Here is a 26,659-nt window from a genome sequence, read left to right on the forward strand (position 1 = left end):
CCTTCCCAATATGAAGTTTCCAGACCTGCATGAGGTATTTGATGTGGCCTAACTATTTCTTTATATAATGGAATATTCACTTTTGTTCTTGCTGTCTATAACTGAAAATGCTGAGTTGCCCAGGCATCTTGTGTACACTGCTAATGATTTCATGACATTATAATTACTCCCAGATGTCTTCATTATTGATTACCTTGTTTGGTAGTGCCCAAATGTTATCTTGGGTGCCACCCAAATCCATTGATTAATAATATACTTTAGTTGCCACTTCTCAGCTCAGATGACTAGTTTATTAGATCACATTTTAAGCAGTACATCCTGATGAATGTCATTAACCATCCTGCCCACAGAGGCGAGCAAGGTAGTTAATATTTCACATCTCAAGAGTTTGAGAGAATATTGATAATTTTTGTAAAATGAAAAGACTTGCTCTAATACAAATGGAAATGGATTTTGAAAAAAATTAATACAGTGGACATTACTGGGTCAGAGAAATCCTGCTTTATAAGTAGTTCCCTTTACAGAGGTTAGTGTAGCCAATTTCAAAAATTCAGAAAAATTATTCATTGTAACTGGTTGCTTATCCAGAGGTGGTGGGGTTTTTTTTTTTTCTTTTTTAGAAAATTTTTCTGAATTTTTTTTTTTTTTTTTCAAAAAAAAACTTCCTACCTCACCTGTTCATCCCCTCCAATAATTTGCATAGTTCGTATGTGTTTCAAGTAATTAAATTTTAATAAATAACAACTATTAGCTAAACACAATTAGCTTTCATAAAAATGAATATAAATGGCTTTGTTCAGATCTTTTCATTTTCATTATGGATAATTAGATAACTAATTTTACTCCATGTTCATTTTTGATCACTTTTTTTTTTTTAATGTAATAGTATATAACCTTCCCTTGTAATGGGTCCAAACCCCTGTCTTTTTTAAATTTCTGAATACAACCAAACTGTAAACAGCAAGCAATCTGATTTCTTAAAATCAGGAAGCAATGAATGCCATATCAAGAAAAACTTCAGCCAGTATTCCAAGGAAAAATCTGTATACACAAACAAGCAAGCTTCATTTGTAGCTACTTAAATGACCACCAGTTTACGTTGTCTAGTGGAAGTGGTAAATGATGGCACAGAAAATTGTCATCCCTCAGTCAAAAAGCTGGGCACTGCTGTTGCTAAAGCAGTAATGAAAGTAATGTTTAAACACCTCCTAGCATTTTTATCAAATGTACAGGGTTTGCACAAATAGGGTATGTGATATAAATCTAAAACCACTTCCAAGTAATAGAAGATGTGTAACAGAAAATGTATGGGATGTAGTACATAGCAGCATAATTTCAAAGCTGTTATATTATGGAGTATTTACCAACAAAATTTCATCTTCTTGGTGTTGCATTGATCAGTGGCTTCTGTATGAGCTGTAACTTGTATAGTTTCATCTGAAAACAGTGATTTAATTGGCCTTGACATATTTAGCTCATGACTGGCATGTTGCATGGATTTCCCTAAGCTTATGTAAAAGTTCCTCAAACCAGCTCCACTGTGCCCTCACTGGCCTATGTTCAGCCATTCCCCTCTGTCATGGTGATTGCACAAACGGCATCATTCGTGAATTTTCCCGTACCATTGCATAACTATGGATCCACTCGGAGACTTCTATTTAAACTGTGTTGGAAATTTATCCATAACAATGGTGCCAACCTGCAAATTGTCAAACCAACATATGCACTGTGCCTTCTTGGGGATGGTAAATTCCATCATGATTGCAATTCTGCCCTAGCATAATTTTTCAGTTAGTGAAAAAAAAAAAAAAAACAAACCCCTTCCTCTAGCACCTAATTGTTTCAGAATTATATCGCACCCCATTCACACGTTTTAGTTTTGTCTGACCTATATATGTGAACATAAATTCTCATTGTCTACTGGTAAAAATTGTGTGCGCACACGTATTCCCCCCCCCCCTTTTTTTTAAGGAAATGTATTATACAAGAGCTGTTTAAAGAATGATCATAACTTAACTTTTTTTTTTTTCACAACATACCTTTTTATTAATGTTTTGATGCTCCTTTTGAAAGCAGTTCCCACTTGAAACGCACTTCTACAACATTTCTGCCATTTTTCAAAAACACGGTGGAAGGTTTTTTATTATTATTATATGTGTTTGAGAATCACATCAGATGTCTTTACAACTTCTGACAACTGAATGTTTTCTTCACAGCTCCTTTATCTTTGGGGGAGAAATTTTCTGGGTGCAAAGTGGATGAGGAACACATTTGACATTAATGCTAGTTAAGTACTTGATGACAATATGGGCAATAGGAGGTTTTACATTGTCATGATGCGACATCCACCTACCTGTGTGACAGATATGATCCCACAAAGTGTGCAGTGCAGTTCTGTAGTAAGGTTCTGTAATGATCATACGATGTTGCACATGCTGATAAACTACTCCTCACATGTCAAAAAAAAAAAAGACCATAACGTCTCTTGCAGAAGCCACAACTTTTGCTTTTTTTCAGTGTTGGCAATTATGTAGATTTCTAAATAGTTTGTTGCTTACTCTCTGGGTCGAAACGATGAAGCAATGTCTCATCTGCCATTATCACCTTGTGCAGAACCTCACCATCTTTAGTAACCATCTGTTGCAGCTCATGACAAACTACTATGCAAACTTGCTATTGCTCAGGTGAGTAGTCTTGGAACCCAGTGTGCACAAATCTGTCATAAGCAAATTGTCATGGAGAATATTGTGCATACAGCATTGGTTGGAGTTCCAGGATTCCAAATTTTGTGATTGAATTATGCTCATCTTTAAACAATCTGAACCACCTGCAAGCTGTCAATATGGAAGCACAGATTCGCCATAAGTCTCTTTTAACATTTCATATGCTTCAGTTGATGTTTTCTTAAGATGGAAACAATTTGAGAGCAGCATACTGTTCTTTGCATGTTACGTTCATTGTCACATTGGTGAAACTGAAAAGCATAAACTTGATGGACTGCCAAGGTCACTGTGCTCAAGAGTCAACTGTGCAGTTGCTATGTGACATAGCTTGATGGATCTACCAGTAGCTCTTAGGAGAATGTGCACTTGCCATGTCATCGAGCTTGCATGACTGGTTCGAGCAACACAATTAAAATAAGCCATTTTGATTTGGTTTGATTTTAAATTTCTCAGCTCAGCTAGAAATAGCAAACAGTATGGTTTTCATGAAAAATTATGATCATTCTTTATTGAATAGTCCTTGTAGCTCTTTCTACTTTTTTATCTACATATCACAAACTGAATCTGTAGGCAGACTTGCTACAGTGTTTTTTGTTATTCTGAAAACATTTCTCAGTTTGGCAATTTTTTTTTTTTTATTGCCAAAATCCCCAACAGTGGAACTATACCATAGCCAAAATAAGTTTGAAAACATTCCCTACCAGCAGTGGTGAGTACATTTAACAACATGTGCTATCTGTTCCATGAGTAATTCATGACCATCAAATCTAATTAGTGTAGCGACCTTAACCTACACTTGCTTTCATTGCAAATGCCTGTTGACTAACAAAAATATGTATATTTTAATTGGCCTTGAAAAATCTCCCATCTAGAGAGGTCAAAAACACCAAAAAGATGCCTGTTAAAATGTTTGCATCCTAAAACACTTTTAGGGCTTAAGCCTCAGGCTGCGTGAAAGTTTTTAACAATGTACAAATTTTTGCAATATACACGCAAAATAGCTGAAAACTGCATCGTTTTAGGTGTATCTCATATTGTGAATACCTTCTTAAGATGGAAGACTATTGTTACTTATTCTCAGTGGATACCACTACCCAGACGGCACCAATTCAAGGCTATTTGGCCTATCTTCACACAGCCTGAGGCTTAAGTCCTAAAAGCATTTTAGTCTGATTCACTTCATGCACCATCAGGCAATCTCTCATATTGTGGAGTTAAACTTCATAACTGAATCACCGATGTACCCACCCACCCACTGAAGATAGGCCATATAGCCTTGAAACGGTACTGTCTGGGTGGTAGTATTCGCTGAGAATAAGTAACAATAGTCTTCTCCATTGGTGAAGCGTTACTTATTCGAGGTAGTGCAATATCATTGGCATCTTGTTGTGAAGGTATTCGCAATATAAGATATACCTAAAACAATGCCATTTTAGAGTTTGCTGCATAATAACATGATGCTATTGCACAAACTTGTACAATGTTTGCATCCATATTAGAGTGCCTGTTTTGGAGAACTTCTGACTGCAGAAGAGGATAAACCTGAGTATCCACAACAAGAGACCTCCATTTGGGGAGGTACTTGTTAAGGGAAATTTCACTGTATTCAGGAGCTCCAATATTAAATTTCCATTGAAAGGTGAACTATCCATAATTAAAACTTTTTTTTTTTCCAAATTCAAAGAGAAAGAGGATAATTTGATGTATAGTGAAATACCGTACTTAAACTGAGTTGAAGAAACTTATGGGTATTTTTTAAAAGAAATTACACTCAGTGATCACTGACCTATGACCACACCATCTGTAATGAACTGTTGCATAGCTTGCAGTTAGGTGGCAGTGGTTGCTTAATGTGGTGCATCTTTTGTTGATAAGAACTAGGACCCCTGGTCTGTCTGGACCAATGTTTCACTGGAGAGGTCTATCTACCAGCAACTCTTAGGAGACCATGTGAACCCCATGTTGCATTTTATTCAGAACATAAATGGGATCTTCTGGGATTATAATATGCCATGTCATCAGGCCTGCACTGTGCATGAATGGTTCAAGGAACACAATGCAAGATATTGCCCTTTATCCACTGTAGTGCTATAATCCCCCTAATGCCACAGTTTTAAACTTGTGTACAACTTATTCATGTAAGATTGTAAAAAGCCTTTAGAAAATCTAAGTAATATCAAAATTATTCTCTGTATCTAATTCCCTTGACTACCTCATAATGCTTTATCAGGTTTGTCAGACAAATTTGTCCTTAAGAAAACCACACTAACTCTCTTATATAATTACTATCATGGTGACCCTAAGAATAATGATATTATGAGTGTTAATTGAGACTGCACTTTTTTAGATTCCATATAATTTTTTTTTAGCATTAGTATTGGCAAATGATGCAAGGAAACAAGCTTATACAGCATCAACAAAATAAAAAAAAAAAACCCACATTACCTGTCTGTCCCCTCCAATAAGTTGTTTAATTATTTCTTAAATTTATTCAAACTTCCCATTTCCATGCATCATCCTGAAACCATCCTTCCTTAATTTAAATTTTTCCTCCCTCATGTGTTGTCTTAGCTAGAGTAAGGATGGCATCAACAATTTTAGCTTACTCAATCCATTCAGAGCCTTAAACACCTCCATCAGATTGCCTTGCAGATATCTAGTTTCCAGAAGCTGTAATTTTCAGAACTCAACCCTTTCATGGTAGGCATACCTTATTGTTCCTTTCACTAATCTTATTGCCCTTCTTTGCCACAGAAGTGAAACTTGCAAGTCTCCAGCTGTTCAAATTACCGTTAGAACCAATTTGAGAAAGATTTGTACATTTCCAATCCTCTGGAACATCACCTAAATCTGCTTTCATTTTTATAAATATAATTTGAGCACCTCAGGTTCTTATTTTGGTACAATTCAGATTCTATTGGTTCCTTATGCTTTCTTCACTTTTAAACTTCTCCTACAGCTTTTATATTGTCTTGACTACTAAATGTATTAGTTTCTCAATTATTCAGTAGTGTACAAATAAACTTATAGGTAAAGGGACATGTAATCCATGTCCATTTTATCTATAAGTTTATTTTTCAATATATATACATACAGGTAACCCTCGTATAACACAGTTAGGTTCCTATAAGATGTCGTGTTGTGCGAAACTGTGTTATATGGGACTAAGAAAAAGAACAAAATGGGGGGGGGTTACATTCCAAAAGCTAACAAAAATACACTTTCATTAACAAAAAAACACCATTCTAGATTTTGTGTATCTTCTGCTCTCTAAAAAATCAGTAATCTTGGTTTGTTTGTTTTTGCCTGATAAATCTTTGAATTTCATCGTATGGAACTAAGCATTTTTGAAGCTCCCTTTTGAACTTTGAGCTCCTTTCATTCAAGAATCTGCATTCCAAAAATAAGATTCTAATTGCTCATCTTATGCCTTCCCCTTATGCTTTTTAGTGTAAAATTTGGAAGTTTTAAAATTTTCATCTGCTGAATTGATTTGGTTTTGCCTTCAATGGCACTTCCACCAAATCCGTTTGCCAGCCTCTTTTTCTATCAGTAATTCTTGAATGTCTTCAGTAATCATCTTTTTTTAATTTTTTTAGGAGCATTGGCAACTAAGGCCATGTTACTCTGTTTATTGTCTATAAATTGCATGTGGCCTGAGGTAGATTTTCTATTTTGCTGGACGAAAAACCCAAATTCCTCCTGTCATCGACTGAATTCTATCAACTGCTTGGAAGATAGAATTCTATCAATTCTATCTTACAAGACTACTTTTGATGATATGACTACTAAAGTGTGGGTTGATAGAATTGCTCTCCACTTGGAGGGAAATTCTATCAACCCACACTTTAGTAGTCATATCATAAAAACCTTCCCCTCCTACCAACGTAGCAAGTTCTACTTCGCACAGATTCCGTTTTCTTCCAGTTCGACCATATTTCCTGAATGAACTGATTCTGGCCATACATTTTTTCCAATACACATTTTAACGTTGACGGTTTTACTTCTTTCAGCGATAAAGCTATGAATCTAATACAGTCCACAACTGAGAAATGTTTCCATGCCTCCATTACTTCAATGGATTTGGAATAAATTTTTTTTTCAAAATCCATTGTAACGATTTTCTAATGTAATGAGTTTTAAAGGTGGATGTAATGCCTTGATCTGAAATAAAATCTGGCTCAATGAAGGAAGTTGTATTAACCCAGTACAACTGTGGTGGTAGGAACATAATTTCCATCTTTTGGATGGTCTGGTGTGCTATCCAATGGTAATAAAACTTTGAAATCTAGATTTTTCCACAAGTTTAACAAACAAGTTCAATAGCACAGAATGTAACATAGGGATTTCCCAATAAAATAAAAGGATTTCTCAATATTTTATTTTTTATTTTTTTTTTTTTTTGTTGACTAGTGAATCAACAGCAGGGATTCAAAGAGTGGAAATGTTAAAAAATTACATCCAACATAATAGCAGGGTTTTGTCTACACAAAATCTCAAAAATACAGTTTTATATAAGTACAGTGTTGTGCGGGGATTGCTGCAATTTATCAATCGTGTTAGAGCGAACCAGTGTTGTAGAAGTACCATGTTATACAGGGGTTTCCTGTATGTGTGTGTGTGTGTGTATATATATATATATATATATATATATATATATATATATATATATTTCTTCCTTTTTAATATTGGAGTTAAAAGCAGTTTTAATTCTTAACTCCCATTGACAAGCACATAAGGCTCATTTTGACCCTTAAAAAAATAATCAATTACAGTCCCAAAGGACCAGAGGAGATCCCAACTTTATTGTGACTGGTTTATTTTAACCACTAAACCAGTGAAATGGCATCAAACAACTTCATTGATTTGGCTGTAATTTGAAACATCTTCAAGAGATTTTTACCCAGGTTTCTCTCTCTTAAACTGAACTTTGTTAAAGAATCAAGGTTACCCCCCCCTCCCCAACATAGCTGATGAGTTTTGTTTCTGCCAGATGATTGAACACGTGTATAGTGATTAAGTTTTATCATTTTCAAGGAAATGATGGCATTCTATTTTTTATATATATAAAAAATATTAAGGCTTGAAATACATCTTTGTCCTGAATTGAAAGTATAACTGGAGTCTTTTGCATAAATGTAGTTCAACCATTGCTGCTATTCTCAAATCTTGGTGCAAAAGATCAGCTACAGTGACTTAATAGCCATATTTATATGGCAGATTTGTTAACCTTTAATTTTTTTATTAATCATTGTGATATTATTCAGGTTATGACAAAGATGATATAAAAAAAAAACTCAATTAACTTCAGTTTTTATGCTTTGATCATTCACAAGTGAACTGACATCATATATACTGTTGTAGTGCTTCCCCCAACACACCAGTATGATTGATACATTTAACATAAGATCAATTGTCTTCAGATAGGAAAATTTATACTGTACCTTGCTTCCCTTGCCCCACAACCCATGATTTCAGGAATAAAGTTCCAAACTCACATTTGTGCAAAAATATATTTATTATTTTATTTATCATACATTGGCAGATGAGTTGAGGTATAGATGATGAAAGTGTAATGGTTTACAAAATAATTTTACTTCCATATGATGAAATCTGGTTCATTATGTTATAGACACCAGAGTACTTTGTATGAATTTGTAAGTAAAGATAAAATTCCTATAGATTTGATGTTTTTTTTTTTTTTTTTTTTTTTAGTTAGTTGTTGGCACATCAGCTTCTGTGGCCATAATGCACCGCCCAAGGTTTTTGCAGTACTTTGATCCAAACCCAAGGCAGGATTCGAACCCGTGACCTTTGGGTTGCCAGGCAGGCACTTTACCCACCCGGCTAGCCCGGTCGGCGATTTGATATGTGCAAAATTATGGAGTCCTTAATTAAGAATGTAACATAGGATCATCTGGACAGGAATAGAAATTTTAGCATGATTTTTAATGAGATATATGTCTAATGAGATTAGCTACTAATATGAGGTTGTCACTAAAAAAAAAACTGGATGCAAATAAGTATGACAGATTTCAGCTAAGCTCTTGACATAATACTATATGAACAATTGTATAAATTGGAGAAGTGTGCCATTAGGTGCAGATTACTATGAATAAAGGGATGGATAAGTCATAGGCAGGGCTCTAAATTATATTTTATGTAACTGATTGCTCATCAGGATAATACTTCTGCATGCATACATGTTATGTAACAAACCAGAATGGTGTTACAGTATCCATTGTGAGCAGTGATGATAGTAGTTAAGTGGCCACCACTCTTTGTGAATTTATTTTAAGAGCAGAGTCACACAGAGTTCATTGCTGGGACTTAACTGTTTCTGCTGTTTATTTGGACAGAACAACAAAAAATCTGCAGGGTGACCTGAGTGATGTTGTTAGATGTAACAAAATAGTTTGCCTACTTTTGTAGGACTAAAACTGTAAAACTAGCACAAGAAATTCTTTACCACATGCAAAAGTGATCTGGTGTAACTATTAGAAACATTAAAATACCATACAGTCTGTTAACTTAATAATCATGGGGCTTACCTGTTATTTTTGTTGAGTTCCTTAACCAGGTGGTGCTGCCTCCATTTGTAGCAAAATGAAACACCTGAGACATGCCCATTATTTAAAAAAGAAAAAAATTATAGAATTTTTTTCTAGAAGAATTCCAACAATTGTCTTTTTCAGCAGATTACAATACTTACTGTATTTAAGTTTTAAGAAGGCTAAATTTTTATAAGTGTTTTTATACCTTTTTTCATTTTCAAAAAAAAAAAAAAAAAAAAAATAGTCACAAAATCAACTTTTTCAATTGAAGCAAAATAATAGCATTTTTAACAATATTTATGTGCACAGAAATATTATTAAAAAGTTTGGAAAAAACATTATTATTGAGAGAGAGAGAGAGAGAGAGAGAGAGAGAGAGAGAGAGAGAGAGAGAGAGAGAGAGAGAGAGAGAGAGAGAGAGAGAGAATCCAGCTCAGGACCCTGGGTGTGCCAAGCCAATACTCACCAGATGTGAGCCCCTGGGGGGAAATATTCAACACTATTAGTTACCCCCATTTTTCAGGCTTTTCTCAAAATTTATGTCACTTTTAGCATCCTTCATTGTGAGCAAATTTTGAAACTACATCTGTTGCTTCCCATAGAGTAGCAGCCATTTTGAGAAAATACTTGGTTTTGTGTTACTCCCCTTATGCTGTAAAAACAAATCTTTCAAAAATAACTTGGGTAATTTTTTAAAGATTTGACAGGTAACTCAGGTAGATGTTTATTGACTTAGTGGGAGAGAGGAAAACAACCTGAAACTTTAGGCAAACATAGCATTCATGCTTGTCTGGTACCATGCCATTCTTCAATCAAAATCCAAGTAGTAGTAAAAACAGTGGCAAGTCACCTGACAATTCTCACACTCAATTTCTATGTGAAAATCATAATAAAATCACTGCAGAAACTACTGCAGTAAAAATTTGATATTTACAAGACCAGAAGAAATTTCAGAATTTTAATTGTAGAATAGCAGTTAATGTGAGAACATTTATCTTTGAGGGGCACTGAGGTGCTGTGCCAATACTGTTGCATTAATGAACTGCACGATACTTGACACTAAAATCTTATATAGGTTGGTTTATTAATAATAATAAACTGCCTTAGTGTTATAAAAGTAACTTAAGATTAAGTAATGCAACCATTTTTAATTTTAATCTTTGTTTTTCAGTTGTTGCTTGGTGAGCTGGCTGCCTTTGTGTTTTCCAGCAAGCCACGGAAAGTAGTTAGAGCAGGCTGTATACCATGTAAGATGCACAAGTTAACTAGGAGAATTGTACGTTTTACAGGTAATATTATAGCAGAGTCAACTATCCTAAACTGAAATGCTAAGTAATATTCTATAAATGTAATCATAGTGTGGTATATTAAATTAATGTTAACACGGGCATTTAATACAAAACACAATATGGAGAGAAAATGCAAACTTAACATTTTTACCCTGTATAGTATATTTATGTATTGGCTTTTATCTACACTAATACCTTAAATGTTTTTGTACCCTTAATTTTTTTTCAAGCAGTCCTAAAAGTTTTTATTAAAATCATACTACTGGCATGTTAAAAAATGAAAGCAGTTTATATAAAAATTAAGGAATAAATCCTTTGTTTTTAGGATTATGATAGTGTGGTTTTAATAAGTTTTCATAATACCTACAAGTTTACAAGGGCATTTTGTCAATGAAATGGGAAAGTCAGCTAAAAGAATTTTAAGCATTACATTTGAGCATTACACTTTAGGCATTACAGTTCTTTCATAAAGCTACTCTTATGCAACTGTTTAGTTAAATTGGTAATGCACTCACCTGCTGTCTGAGGTGGCAAATACTACCAGAATGGTAAACACTATGTTAAATAAATAGCAATATCCTTTTTGAGTTGGGTTACAAAAAAATTAGTATCTTAAAAATCTCTTCCCCCCCCCCATGTTACAGCTTTTTTTTTTTTTTATGACTTATTCTAATTCCTTGTATATGCAGTAAAGAACAGCCTATTTATGGGGTATATGTAGTATGGAAATTCTATTCACCATAGCAGGGACTGCATTATGAAAGATGTAAATAGTCTTCTTTTGGTTTACAATTTAGTAAAAAGCTACATCGTTTCATGACATATTTCCCAACCTGGCATCTTCAGAATATTTAAGTTTGGTTTCAGTTTATGGTATGACCCTGTCTACCATTTGCCACAACAAGCAGTTAATCCTGTAAACTGTTTTCCCCCCCCTTCTTTTATGGGGGGAGTCTAATTTTTAGCTTCCTATTACCCACATTATAAACACCTTTTTTCTGGTAATCTTTAAGCTCTTCACCTAACACTGGGTGGGAGACAAAGGTTGTTGGTCTTCTACTCTCTTCATCTCTAGGGGAGGGGGGGTGGAGGAAGAGCCAGACTAAGCTTGTGTAGGAAATGATTGATTCCTAAAATAACATTGGTTGACATCAATTTCCTCCCTGAAATATTTTGACAGATGCTCATAGCAAATATATTCATAAACTGAGATGTGCTTAAAAAGTTCTCATCACCCTCAGTTTTCAAATATTGTAGATTAATGACCGAAAACCAAGATCTATAGTTGTTTTAATTGTTTTTTTCATCTATTTTATCTATTTATTATTTTTTTTTCTAGAACATGCAGGAGATTGTTAGAGCATTTGGGAGCTTTCTACAACATTCAAGAATGTTCTGGAACATTCTAGAATATTGGTATGTGCAGAGGAAAGGTCAGGATATTTCTGGAAGATTCTAAAACTTTCGACTGTATTCTCAAGAAACAGTGTGAGCCTTCTAGATTCATTGACTGACTTATCCCAGTTCAGTTTGAAAGCAGTTTTACTCTATAATGGAAATAAGTATCCATTTATACCATTGACCCATGCAGTTCACATGAAGGAAACACTAGAACCTACAGGTTCTTTTGCAAAAAAAAATATGCTATCAAGAATACAAAAGGAATATTTGTGCCAACCTAAAAGTGGTAACTTTGATTACTGGGTTGCAAGGTGAATACACTAAAAATACTGCTTTTTGTGTGAGTGAGACAGCAGAGTGAAGGATTGCATTACAGGGGGAAAAAAAAAAATGGCCAGACCATTCAGAAATGCACAAGGCCAGAAAAATGTATCACATCCTCCTTTGGTGGATAAGTCAAAAATTTATTTACCTCCATTGCACATCAAGCTAGGTTTGATAAGAATTTTTGTGAAAGTGATGGACAAAAAAAGGGATTTTTCTGTTTGAGGCAAAACTTTCCTCAAATCAGTGAGGCCAAGATAAAAGGAATTTTTGTGGGTCCTCAAATAAAACTGCTATTCTGAGATGAGAAATTCACTAAAAAAATTAAATGCTACAGAAATAAGAACCTAGAAGTCATTCGGAAATGTCTGCCAGAACTTCTTAGGCAATGAGAAACAAATTACAGTGAAATTGTGGATGAGCTAATTTTAGTGTACAGAGGGTTGGGTTGTAACATGTCGTTAAAGCTTCATTACTTACGTTCCCATTTAGACTTATCCTGAAAATTTGGGAGTGGTCTCTGAAAGATCCATTTTTTTTTTTAAATGGAAAAAAGATACCAGGGAAAATGGAGTCCAAATATGTAGCAGACTACCATTGGAATTTCGTACGGGAGACATCAATGGATGATGATTATAAAAGGCAAAAAATGACAAAATAAGTGTTTTGTTATCAGATATTTTTGTAAATAGAATAAGGTTAATAGACTCATTGTTCAATATTTGTTACTGTATATAACATTTTCATAAAATACAGTATATGAAATCTTTTTTTTTACTAGAAATGTAATTTTCATTTTAATCCCTTCTCCCTTATAATTGGTGGGTGTTACAGCAATATGGCTGCTATATTTGAATTCAGCAATGTGAAAATCTACAAGAATCGCCCTAAATTTTAACAGAGGGAATTATTTTATTATTTTTTTTTTCTGACCAGTGTAATCAACCAGATATTCAAGAAGAATGATGTTAAGGAAAGGATGAAGTATTAAGGAAGGGGGGGGGGGGGACTGACTTGTTCTTGATTAAGAAATTTTGTAGAAACAAGAACTTATGATAAAATCAGTGGACTGTTTATAACAGAATCTTCTGCCAAAAAAAATTGCTTCTAGGTTTATGGTCAAATTTAAACTGCATAGAAATATAACCCACATCCATAGTTGCTGCTATATTGGCAAAGGTCAAGAAAAAATTAAAATTCAAGATTTCCCATTATGTGCCTAGTAAACAGTGTGTATGCTTGGTCAGTAGCATAACATTCTACAAAATCAGTGAAGAGCAATTAATCCCAAGTTAGTGACAGTCTCACAATGAAAATGAAGACTTCTGACATTACAGAAACAAACTGCTTGTGTAACCTATCTTAATGTAGTTTTTATTCTTCAATGTTTTGAAATATTTAATTTTGCAATAGCAAATAAAGTGTGGTTTCAGTAATTCACAAGTCTGCAAAAAAAATAAATTATGGCACTGTACTTGTATTAATTTTAGGAAAGACTTGTAGTACTATTATTTCTTTAAATTTTTAGCTGTAGCTTATATTTTTGATACCCACCTCTGAGTACAGAGGTGAGTATTGAAAATTATAAGCTATAGCCAAAACTTTAATAAGGCACTGTACTTCATAATAGTTAGGTATACTCTTATGTTGTCTAATAAGCATAAGTCACCATTACGACAATTGGGTTATCACCCTCATGTGTAAAAGAGCTCTGGAAATTGAAATGTCTGCACTGCTTCAAAACTTAACACGAGGGGATATTCCACATACAGCAGTGGGGTCCAACCTTTTTCCTGTACAGGGGCCATATTCAAAGTTGATTTTGTTTCATGAGCTGCACTGAATGATTAGAGAAAAATTAGCATATTACATTTTCAATGAAGTGTACTGTGCATACACTTTTATGTAGCCACAGAGGTCAAGCAGAAGGCATGCCATAATTGGAATCCCAGAACATTTTGATTGCACCTCCTATAAACACACAACTTAATGAAATTAAGGACTCCAGAGGGGAAATTAACAGAGGAGAACACAAAGGAAGGTGAGAAGAATACTGTGAGCAGCTCTTCCAAGCACCTGCTGACACTAATGATCTGACACCCCTCTTCCAGAGTGTGATCATGAACCAGTTCCACTGAAGGAAGAAGTCAAAAAAGCCATCAGAGAACTGATATGTTGCAAGTCACCTGGAATTGATGACGTCCCAGCGGAATTGATTAAAGCTACAGGTATGAAGGGCGCAGAGTTTTTTTCATAAAATGATTGTAAAGATTTGGGAAACGGGACAGTGGCTATCAGATTGGAAGAAATCAATTCTTCATTCACCTTACCGAAAAAAATCTGAAAATTTGCTCAAATTACAGGACTATTAGCCTAATTTCTCACACTAGCAAGATTCTTCTTAAAATCATATTAAACAGAATCTCAAGAAAACATGAAGAAATGCCAGAAGAGCAAACAGGTTTCAGAAGGAGCAGAGGAACCAGAGATCAGATCTTAAGTCTACAACTGATTATTAAAAAATGTAAAGAATTCAATGTTCCAGTTGATTCAAAAGCATTTGATTGTGTTCAACATGAGAAACTATGGGAAACAATGACTAATATGGGATTCCCAATCTACATAATTCAGTTGATTAAGTTACCCATACCAGGAACAGGAAGGAACTGAGAACCAACATGGGAAACGGACTTTTTCAAAATAGGTAAAGGTGTCAGGCAGGGCTGTATTTGTCACCTCGCCTTTTTAATCTTTATGCCAAAGATAAGCTTTGGAAGATTTAGAGACTGGCATCAAAATTGGAGGACTTGAAGATAAACAACCTTTGTTATGCAGATGATACTGTGCCAATTTGAAATTCTAAGGATCATCGTAAAGAAACTGAGGAGAGTATGTAAAGCAAGTAATTCACAGGCTTGGCCATTCTCTGTTGGATGGAAGTTCTACACATAGACTCCTGCTTGTGATATGTGCAAATAATCATCTGTATACTAGCCATTTGTAATAGTTTTGTATTTTATTTGACTACAATTGCACTGTAGAGGGTCTCACTATTTGGGACTTTAAAGCTATATTCTTAAAAATAAAAAAAATAAAAACCTGCTTTTTTTTTTTTTTGTGATTGTGCAGTTACAATCAGATATTTCTCTGTTTATGTCTTACAAAAATTATAAATTAATATACCATTGAAAATACTGTGGGGAAACTATTCTTGTGATTGCAAAGAGCCATTAGCTCTTTTCTGGACAGCAGTCAATAACTGAAACGGAATCCTTTTTGTAGCTCACAAGCACTGATGTCACAGTGAAGGAAACATCTGCTTTGTTTTTTGTCTTTATTATTTTATTTCAGTTTATTTTTAGCTTGCTTGGTTCATAAGAGCATAGTTACATGCTTTTTAAAAGGCAACAGCTGTTTTCTGTAATTGTAATGTGGTTTAGTGTAAATAACTCTTTCCATTTTCTTTCACCAGAAAAAAGTCTTTAATTCACTGATTAATTATTTTCAGGCACATTCCTGTTTGGATTACTTTGCACTAGTGTGCTGACAGATTTCTTGAAACTCATTACTGGCCGACATAGACCTTATTTTCTTGAAGCCTGTGGAATCAATATCACTAAACCACCATCCAATGGCTGTCCACCAATATGGATTTGGCAATGTAATGTGGATGAAGATGTAGTGAGAGAAGCAAGGTAGGTGTTGCTTATTCTCTCTTGCCCTCCCTCCTTTATCACTACCATATTAACTAAAAGTCAAAGATTTAACTCTCCTTTAATCTTTCCAGTTCACATTTAAGCTCTGATCTTTCACTCTTCTGTAATGAATGGTTGAATATAACAATATAAAATACTCATAACCAATTATTTTCTCCCCTCTCTCCTACTGCTTTCCATCTTAAAAGTAATTAAGTAAAGAAACTGGGCTGCATTTCAATGCAATTGTTGAAGTAATTTGATAAATGACTCACTTTGTTGTTTTTCCTTTGTTGGGAAAGCTTTGTTCCTTCCAGTGACAGGCACAGATTCAAGCCAATTCAACAGTGGTATGAATAACATTTAGTAAAATTACCAATATTATTTTTAATTGATTTACAAGAAGTAGCAGCTTTTTCCTTAAAAACTCAAGGCACTACTATTACAGCTGCATTAAGTCTTACTTGGCCTTGGCAACTTTGTTGAAATGATAAACAATTAGTCTATATGATTGGGTGAGTGATGTGTGAAAGAAATTTCAGACCGAAAATGTCCCAATAGTTTTATGTGAATATTAAAGTGCTAGTAGTGGGCTATGTTGGGACTGGACAAGGATTATTCCAATGTACTGCATACGGGTCATTTTAAGAAAGATGTGAATCTCTTGGAATGGATGCAACCAGTTGCATCCATTCCAAGAGCAATCAGATTAGTCAAGAACACAAAGGGTTACTCTTACCACAAAAAGACTTCAGCTCTGCATACTGCACTGCTTGGAAACTTGGCACTTGCTTGGAGACCTGATTTGAAGTGTTCAAGGCTTTAAATTAATTGAGTAAATTTGGTGATGATGGTATTCTTATTCTCTTGACAACACAAGAGGACAAGCTTGAATTGAAACAGGATGGCTGCAGGGTAGATGTGTGCAAATTTGCTTTCAGCCAGAGAGTAATTTGTGTCATGGAAGTGGGTAGTTGAATTAACTTAAACTATAACCAGGAGCATGAAAAATTGAAATCCCTCTGTTGAGAGTGAATTTGAAAAAATCGTCCGCAAGAAAAAAAACAAAAATTCAAATTTGTGCAGTTTTTTGATGCTACTCTTGTTTGCAATCTTTTATAAGAACATAACTGTGAGAAATTGTTTTTATATTAAAAATTTTTGGAAATTAACCCACTTTAGATCTGTTAGCAGGCAAAATGCAAATTTACAAACTACATGCTTTGAACGTATGCAATTAGATGCCAGCCTGTAAGTAACAGTACTCAATGCATGAAATGTGATATGCGTGCATCAACAATTTTTGATTTCAAATACTGCTTCAGTGTCTTGGAGCATGTGGCAGCAAAGCCATCTTGTTATCAATAATTATGTGAGAATGGTATATGCATATAATTAAGTTTAACTTAATTTGTATTTTTTTTTTTTTTCCAATTGTGCAATAATTAACAGATTTATGGAAAATCAAAGAAAATGTTTTCTAAAACAATTAGGTGTTTCAGCTGCATGAATTGCTGAAATATTGTGTGGGGTCTCATTGCCCCCCACATGCCTAACTCTGAGTCAAAAAAGAATTAGGTATGTTATTAGAGGGGATGAACAGATAAGGTGGGTAGGTTTCTTTTGCTGCTGATAAAGCTTCCTTCCTTGCATCCGCCGGTCTCCTACTCTTAGTAGGAGACGGCGAAATTACTTAACAAGTACGGGTCACTGTTGAAAAAAAAAGGGTTGAATTAGGGTTGAATTTGAAAGTGTCTGCAATTCTGCCCAGACACGATAGGAGAGAGTATATGATGAGAGCCCTGTCGATCAATTCGGCCCTGGAAAGATTGTGCAAGGCTCAAGGGGTAGAATTTTTTTCAGCCTGGTCTGTACTTGTTAACAGGAGAGACTGCTTCTACAGGGATGGGATACACTTAAATAGAAAGGGTGCAAGAATGTTTGCTGATGCTATCAAGGCAGTATTCGGTGGGTCGGAAAACTGCTAGATTGGGGGGATACAAGGACTAATAGATTAACATTAGCCACTGGCAGAGGTGCAAGTGATTCTTGCACTACTTCTATTGGAATGAGCTGCAACCTGGAAAATAAGATGCAGAATATTTCAGAGACTGCTGGGAATCATTGGGGTACAAGTAAACACATGGGTTGTGTTAGGGTAGCTAAGAAAAAGAACAGGTGCATGTATACTTGCGTGTACACCAATGCTAGGAGTTTAGTAAATAAATTTGATGAATTTGAGGTATTGCTCAAAACATCAAAGGCAGATATTGTGGAGATTTCAGAGACGTGGTGTCACACAGATATAAGGAATGCAGAACTGCAATTTGGGGAGTACAATGTCTACAGAAGGGATAGACAGGATAGGAAGAGAGGAGGGGTTATGCTATTAGTTAAGAAATACATAAAATCCAAGGAAGTGAAGCCAGTCGACATTGCTGGACAGAGCAGTGTCAAGTCAGTTTGGTGTGACATAAGCATCGGGAGATCAAAATTGAAAGTAGGAGTGTGCTATAGGCCTTAATGACTCTGAGTATAATAAGAAATTGTACAGGGAAATAGAGTGGGCCAGTAAATCAGAGAGACTTATAATGGGGGATTTTAATTTCCCAGATATTGACTGGAATTTGGAGGCTGGTCACTCACACACTAGCAAGGCTTTTGTGGATTTATTGGACGATTTTTTTCTACATCAGCATGTTCGGGAGGCAACTAGAGGGAGTGATACTCTTGATTTGATTATCAGTAGTGATTCTTCGTGCATTAAGAATCTGCAGGTAAATGAACCACTAGGTGGCAGTGATCACAGTGTGCTGAAGTGGGATTTACTCAAAGAGGTAACTACCATTAGAGGTAAAGGGAAGGGTTATTGCTTTCGTAAAAGTGACTATGGTGGTCGGAGACAGTATTTAAATTCCATACAGTGGGACCAACTGATGATGTTACCAACAGCAAATTCAAAATGGGAAGCATTCAAAGAACTTATCTTGGAAGCTACTAGGCTTTACATACCAACTAAGAAATATTGTTCAAGGTTTAGGCCTAAGTGGATGTCAGATGAACTGAGACATATGGCAGAGAAGAAAAATGCATGGGATACATACAAATTAACACATGACACAGAAACCTATGATATATACAAGTTGATCTGTAACCAAGTTACAAAGGAGGTTACATAGGCGGAGGCAGATTACAAGAAATCTTTGGCAAGGGATGCAAAGAAAAACAGCAAAGAGTTCTTTACTTATGTAAACTCTAGTAGGAAGGGGATGAATCAGATTGGTCCACTTGATATCGATGGGTCAACTGTTGATGATCCTGCTCAGGTAGCTAACAAACTAAATGAATATTTTGCATCGACATTCACACATAAGGAGTTATTCAGTGAGGGGAATGCCAGAGGTGTATTAAACTCTGGCAGTAAGCTAGAGAATCTTGTAATAACTGAGAGTAAAATGGAGGAGAAATTTTTGAAGATAAATACAAGAAAGGCACCTGGGATGGATGGGATCTATCCAGTTATATTAAAGGAGGCAGCAAAGGAAGTAAGCAAACCCTTAGCCATAATTATGAGAGCTTCCTTGGACTCAGGGGAAGTACCCATGGACTGGAGATGTGCAAATGTGACCCCAATTCACAAAGGAGGATCAAAGGGCGACACAAGTATTTATAGACCCGTTAGTTTAACTTCTGTTCCCGGAAAATTAATGGAGGCACTGGTTAAAGAAGCACTGCAGGATCATCTAGACAAGACTTCAGTTATAGCTCAGACACAGCATGGTTTTGTTAAGGGGAAGTCTTGCCTGACCAATTTGATTGGATACCATGATGTAGTCACAAAAGAACTGGATGCAGGGAATAACTTTGATATTATATACTTGGATCTTAGAAAGGCTTTTGATACTGTTGCACATTGAAGACTGCTGACAAATTGGAGCAGTGTGGCATTGGAGGTAAATTGCTGCTATGGATGAAGGGGTGGTTGAGGGGGAGAAGACAGAGTGGTAATCATTGGACACTGCTCATTGTAGACTAATGTTATTGGTGGAGTCCCTCAGGGTTCAGTATTGGGTCCATTATTGTTTTCTGTATTTATAAACTATATTGATGATGGTATATCAAGCTTAATGTCCAGGTTTGCAGACGATACGAAGGTTGGCAGGGTTGTCAAGGACACTACTGACACTATGCTACTGCAACAGGATCTGAAAAGGTTTAGCAGATGCATGAGAGGTGGCAAATGAAGTTTAACATTGACAAATGTAAAGTACTACATATGAGGAAACAGCAACTCCAGAGCAACGTATCAACTCTGTGGTACTACACTGACAGTGGTGGGGAATGAAAGGGACCTGGGGGTGGTTGTGCAGGCAGATATGAAGTTTTCTGAGCAGTGCAGTGCAGACGGGCTGCAAGAGTAGCTCATGGTGTATTGTCGATGATATATAAGAATTTTTCTAGCAGGGATAAGGAGGTGATTATTCCCTTGTATAAGGCAATGGTCAGGCCACACCTAGAGTACTGTATACAGGCCTGGAGGCCTCATTTCATGAAGGATGTAGAGATGCTGGAACAAGTACAGAGAAGGGCAACAAGATTGATGAATGGAACAAAGGGGCGCTCTTACAAAGAAAGGCTTAAGTTTTGCAAATTACAGTGTCTGGAGACTAGGCACCAGCGAGGTGATCTGATAGAGGTGTATAAAACCTTGAATGGTTTGAGCATGCTCAATGCTGATGGGATTGTTCCTCTTGCTTAGAATAATCACCTGAGAGGGTATAAATTCAAATTGAGTAAAGACAGATGTAGGATAGATGTGAGGAAATTTGCCTTTAGCCAGCAGCAGGTGGTTGGTTGGTGGAACAGACTTCCATCCCTTGTTGTGGAGGTTGATAGCCTGAATATGTTTAAGGCTCAGCTGGACAGGTATTTCGAACGAACAGAGGAGTGAAGTGGAAGTGGTTATTTTTTATTTATTTATTTATTTTTTTATTTTTTTTTGGCTGATGCTGCATAAGCTTGCTTTCTTGCATCAAATGCCTCTGCTAATGCTAATCATTTGCCACTATTATTAACTCAGTCTGTCACAGGAAAGAACCATGTTCTCTAAGACAACAAATAAAAAAATATATAATAATACAGTGAAGTGTTTATTATCAAGTGACAAGTACTTGGATATTCTTGTGACTAGCTGTAGAGAAGGGAGACAGCACAGAATTCTTCAATTTATGAAAAATAAGTCCTGAAAAAAAAATATGGCTTAAGTGTCCTATTTCATTCTGACCTTCATCCCTCTTCCCATGTTATGTAATATCTCAGACTTCCAAACTTCTTGGCCTAATTAAGTGTTCTTCCTTGATTTTCAAGAGTGACAAATAATTCTTCTCTATGAGCAGCTTTAACTTCCCATTTTTGACTATTGTGATATTTTGTCCCCACAACAGGAATATCTTTCTCACAGACTTGAGAGAATTCAAATTAAATTCTTATGCTTTTGAAATCTTTGCCATCAAAATTATGGAGCCCTTTGTTGTCGCTTCAGAATCATTCCTCTTCACTCCAGATGACAACTCCAACTTTTTATCTATAGCATTGTTGCTGTTATGGGTATTGAATCAGTCTTCCATGTAAAACCTTATTTTTATTTGCCGATTGTAATAAAGATATTATCATAAACTCTATCGATTCTCCATCTCTTCTTGAACAAATACCTTTCAGTATATCTTGCTTTAATTCTCATTATAAAACTAATTTCTCACTGCCTGTCCCTTGTACTCAACACTTACTTGGAAGTCCTGTATTCTGTTTCCTTCAGGTATTGAATAATCACAATATTGCAGTAATCAATATTGTGATTACACTTAAACCATCTGTGTATAAGAAATTGCTCTTTACTCTTTTGTTAATCCAAACTTTGCATATATTTTAAAACTAGTGACTGTTTTGTACTTATTTTCTATAATTCTCACAATTATCCAGTGTGTGTGCTCTGTGGGTGAGAAGTTTGCAAGTAAGTAAATAAATAAATACTGTTTTTATGATTACAAAAATGTAATAACAGGCAATTTTTTTTTTTTTTTTTTTTTTTTTTTTTTTTGTGCTTCTTATGCATACTGGCATTTGATAATACTTTGTAGAATCTTGTCACCCACTTAAATGAATAACACATTCTGATAGATCACAGATGCTCCATTGCTAATTACTGATACATCAACTTGCTATTCTGACTTGGTACATCCATTCAAGCAAATTGTTGCAGTTTATGCTGGCTGTTCAGGATATCTGTTGCTGGATTGGTTCTGAATCAAGATTTGTTAGTTGCTTCTGTCTTTCCTCACTCAATTCTAATTTAATATACCCTTCATATTTATCATGTCTGTATAAGACTTCTGTGTTTTCCAGTTAAGGAAAAAGTCATTTTTTCCAGTTGGCTGAGGAAATGATCATAAGGCATGTCATCTATTTGAAGATGCTATTGGGGCAGTGATACACTAGGTGTGCATACTTAAATAGCATTAGTAGAGGCATATGATGCAAGAAAGTGAGCTTATGCAACATCAGCCAAAAAAAAACCACTTCCATTTCACCCCTCTGTTCGTTCGAAATGCCTGTCCAGCTGAACCTTAAATTTATTTAGGCTATCAACTTCCATAACAAGGGATGGAAGTCTGTTCCACCAACCAACTACCCGCTGGCGAAAGGCAATTTCTGCACATATATCCTACATCTGTCTTTCCTCAATCTGAATTTATGCCCTCTCATGTGATTATTCTCAGCAAGAGGAAGAATCCTCTCGGCATTGAGCACGCTCAAACCATTCAAGGCTTTATACACCTCTATCAGATCACCTTGCCGGTGCCTAGTCTCCAGATGCTGTAATTTGCAAAACTTAAGTCCTTTCTTTGTAAGAGCAACCCTTTGTTCCATTCACTAATCTTGTTGCCCTTCTCTGTACTCGTTCCAACAGCTCTACATCCTTCTTGAAATGAGGCCTACAGACCTGTATACAGTACCCTGACTATTACCTTATACAAGAGAATAATCACTTCCTTATCCCTGCTAGAAAAATTCCTGTATATCATTGACAAGACACTATGAGCTACGCTTGCAGCCAATCTGCACTGCTCAGAGAACTTAATATCTGCCTGCACAATTACACCCAGGCCCTTTTCATTCTCTACCACTGTCAGTGCAGTACCACAAAATTGATACATTGCTCTGGGGTTGCTGTTTCCCATATGTAGTACTTTGACAAATGTAATGTTAAACTTCATTTGCCACCTCTCAGCCCATCTGCTCAACCTTTTCAGATCCTGTTGCAGCAGCATAGCGTCAGTAGTGTCCTTAATAACCCTGCCAACCTTTGTATTGTCTGCAAACTTGGACATCAAGCTTGATATACCATCATCAATATCATTTATAAATACAGAAAACAATAATGGATCCAACGTTGAACCCTGAGGGACTCCACTAATAACATTAGTCCACGATGAGCAGTGTCCATTGATTACCACTCTGTCTTCTCCCACTCAACCATCCTTTTATCCACAGCAGCAATTTGCCTCCAATGCCACACTGCTCCAATTTGTGCACAGTCTTCCATGTGCAACAGTATCAAAAGCCTTTCTAAGATCCAAATATATAATATCAAAGTTATTCCCTGAATCCAGTTCTTTTGTGACTGCATTGTAGTATCCAATCAAATTGGTCAGGCAAGACTTTCCCTTAACAAAACCATGCTATGTCCGAGCTATAACTGAAGTCTTGTCTAGATGATCTTGCAGTACTTCTTTAACAAGTGCCTCCATTAATTTTCCTGGAACAGAAGTTAAACTCACAAGTCTATAATTACTTGTCAGCCTTTGAACCACCTTTATGAATTGGGGTCACATTTGCACATCTCCAGTCTATGGGTACCTCTCCCCCCCCCCGAGTACAAGAAAGCTCTCATAATTATGGCTAAGGGTTTGCTTACTTCCTTTGCTGCCTCCTTTAATATAACTGGATAGATCCCATCCACCCCAGGTGCCGTTCTTGTGTTTATCTTCAACAATTTCTCCTCCACTTTACTCTCAGTTATTACAAGATTATCTAGCTTACTGCCAGTGTTGAATACACCTCTAGCGTTCCCCTCACTGAATAACTCCTCATGTGTGAATGTTGATGCAAATTATTCATTTAGTTTTTTAGCTACCTGAGCAGGATCATCAACAGTTGAACCATCGATATCAAGTGGACCAATCTGATTCATCCCCTTCCTTCTAGAGTTTACATAAGTAAAGAACTCTTTGCTGTTTTTCTTTGCATTCTTTGCCAAGGATTTCTTGTAATCTGCTTTTGCCTGCCTAACCTCCTTTGTAACTTGGTTACAGATCAGCTTATAGCTATCATAGGCTTCTGTCACATGTTAATTTATGTATCCCAAGCACTTCTCTTCTCTGCCATATGTCTCATTAGTTCATCTGACATCTGTTTAGGCCTAAACCTTGAACAATATTTCTTAGTTGGTATGTAACATCTAGTAGCTTCCAAGATAAGTTCTTTGAATGCTTCCATTTTGAATTTGCTGTTGGTAACATCATCAGTTGGTCCCACCGTATAGAATTTAAATAAATAAAATAAATTTTCTGTTTATACTCCGGGACGACCACACGGTCAGAGGAGTTCACAAGATAGAGAGAATACAATAAATAGCACCGTATTCGGCAGTCGCCGAATACTGTCTCAGACCACCGTAGTGGCCTTTATGAAAGCAAAAACCCTTCCCTTTACCCCTGATGGTAGTTACCTCTTTGAGTAAATCTCACTTCAGCACACTGATCACTGCCACCTAGTGGTTCCTTTATCTGCAAATTCTTAATTCATGAAGAATCATTACTGATAATCAGATCAAGAGTATTACTCCTTCTAGTTGCCTCCCGAACATGCTGATGTAGAAAACAATCATCCAATAAATCCAAAAGTCTTGCTAGTGTGTGAGTGACCAACCCACAAATTCCAGTCAATATGTGGAAAATTAAAATCCCCCATTATAAGACTCTGATTTACTGGCACACTTCATTTCCCTGTACAGTTTCTTATTATACTCATCAAAGTCATTAGGCCTATAGCACACTCCTACTCTCAATTTTGATGTCCGAATGCTTATGTCACACCAAACTAACTCGACACTGCACTGTCCAGCAATATCGACTGGCTTCACTCCCTTGGATTTTGTGTTTCTTAACTAATAGCATAACCCCTCCTCCCTTCCTATCCTGTCTATCCTTTCTGTAGACATTGTACTCCCCAAATTCCAGTTCTGCATTCCTTATATCTGTGTAACACCACGTCTCTGATATCTCAACAATATCTGCCTTTGATGTTTTGAGTAATACCTCAAATTCATCAAATTTATTTACCAAACTCCTAGCATCGGTGTACACACAATTATACATTTTTTTTTTTTTTTTTGATTTGGTAGTTGTTGGCGCATTGGCTTCTGTGGCCATATTGCACCTCCCAAGGTTTTTGCAGTACTTTGATCCAAGCCCGAGGCGGGAATCGAACCTGCAACCTTTGGGTTGCCGGGCAGGTACTTTACCCACTCGGCTAGCCCGGTCGCCGCAATTATACATGCACCTGTTCCTATTCTTAGCTACTCTAACACAACCCATGTGTTTACTTGTACCGCAGTGACTCCCAGCAGTCTCTGAAATATCCTGCATCTTGTTTTCCAGGCTGCTGCTCATTCCAATAGAAGCAATGCAAGAATCACTTTCACCTCTGCCAGTGGCTACTGTTAATCTATTAGTCCTTGTATCCCCCCCCACAAGCTAGCAGTTTTCCGACCCACCTAACACTGCCTCGATAGCATCAGCAAAAATATTCTTGCACCTTTTCTATTTAAGTGTATCCCATCCCTGTAGAAGCAATCTCTCCTGTTAACAAGTAAAGACTAGGCTGAAAAATTAGCATATCACTACCTATTAATTTCACTCTCCTGCTTTCTGAAGATTGTACTTTATGGAAAAGGGCAATATTTATGTTTAGAACTAAGAATATCTTAAACTGCTGAAAAGCAAGTTTAATATACAAAGATGGGCTGAAAAAAAAATCTTAATTTTCATAAAATCTGAAGTACTAGAGGTATTTATTCCAAACGTTACCAACTTATAATTAGAAGTATATGCAACTGATTATCAATCTTCAAGATATTTTCCTTGATTTGTGATATGTTTTTCTTATAATTTTAGCCATGAATCAAAACAATGCTGAAAATATGGGGCTTCATGTGTTTCACTTGTTCCAAACATAAGGACATTATCTGGAAATTATTGAAATAATTAAAGAATGCACACAATAGAATCTTTTTTCCAAACCTGCAAATGCAATGGGAATATTTATAACTATATCTTTTGCAGTAGCATCGTGTGAAAGCTTGACTGAACTTAAATTAATAAAAACATTTGTTGATCTTGCACAAGAAATTGTGAATGGCTGATGAATTTGCTTCTGCTCACAAACCATAGGATTAAAGTAACATTTTCTGTTTTGTAGATGTTTAACCTGGTGGTTGTGGCAAGTAACCTGACAGGTGACCCTTGACAATGTTCCTGATAATGATTAAAAATCGGTTTGTCTAGCTTCCTAAATATAGTTTTGATTTTACTGCAATAGTATCAGTTTTTTTT

General features: G+C 35.9%; 1 protein-coding gene across 2 annotated transcripts in view; it reads left to right on the forward strand.

Annotated features, from left to right (window-relative positions):
- LOC150086061 (phospholipid phosphatase-related protein type 1-like) overlaps positions 1–26,659 on the forward strand; it is a 112,334-nt gene that overhangs the window by 65,808 nt on the left and 19,867 nt on the right. For both annotated transcript variants that reach the window (XM_090373681.1, XM_090373680.1), the window contains exons 4-5: positions 10,449–10,566; positions 15,800–15,986. In XM_090373681.1, the coding sequence (XP_090229807.1) occupies positions 10,449–10,566; positions 15,800–15,986 (305 nt within the window). The remainder of the gene's footprint in view (positions 1–10,448; positions 10,567–15,799; positions 15,987–26,659) is intronic.

The sequence above is a fragment of the Mastigoproctus giganteus genome, chromosome 5 (genome assembly GCF_048544385.1).
Source record: "Mastigoproctus giganteus isolate SK-2022 chromosome 5, ASM4854438v1, whole genome shotgun sequence".
Taxonomy (NCBI): Eukaryota; Metazoa; Arthropoda; class Arachnida; order Uropygi; family Thelyphonidae; genus Mastigoproctus; species Mastigoproctus giganteus.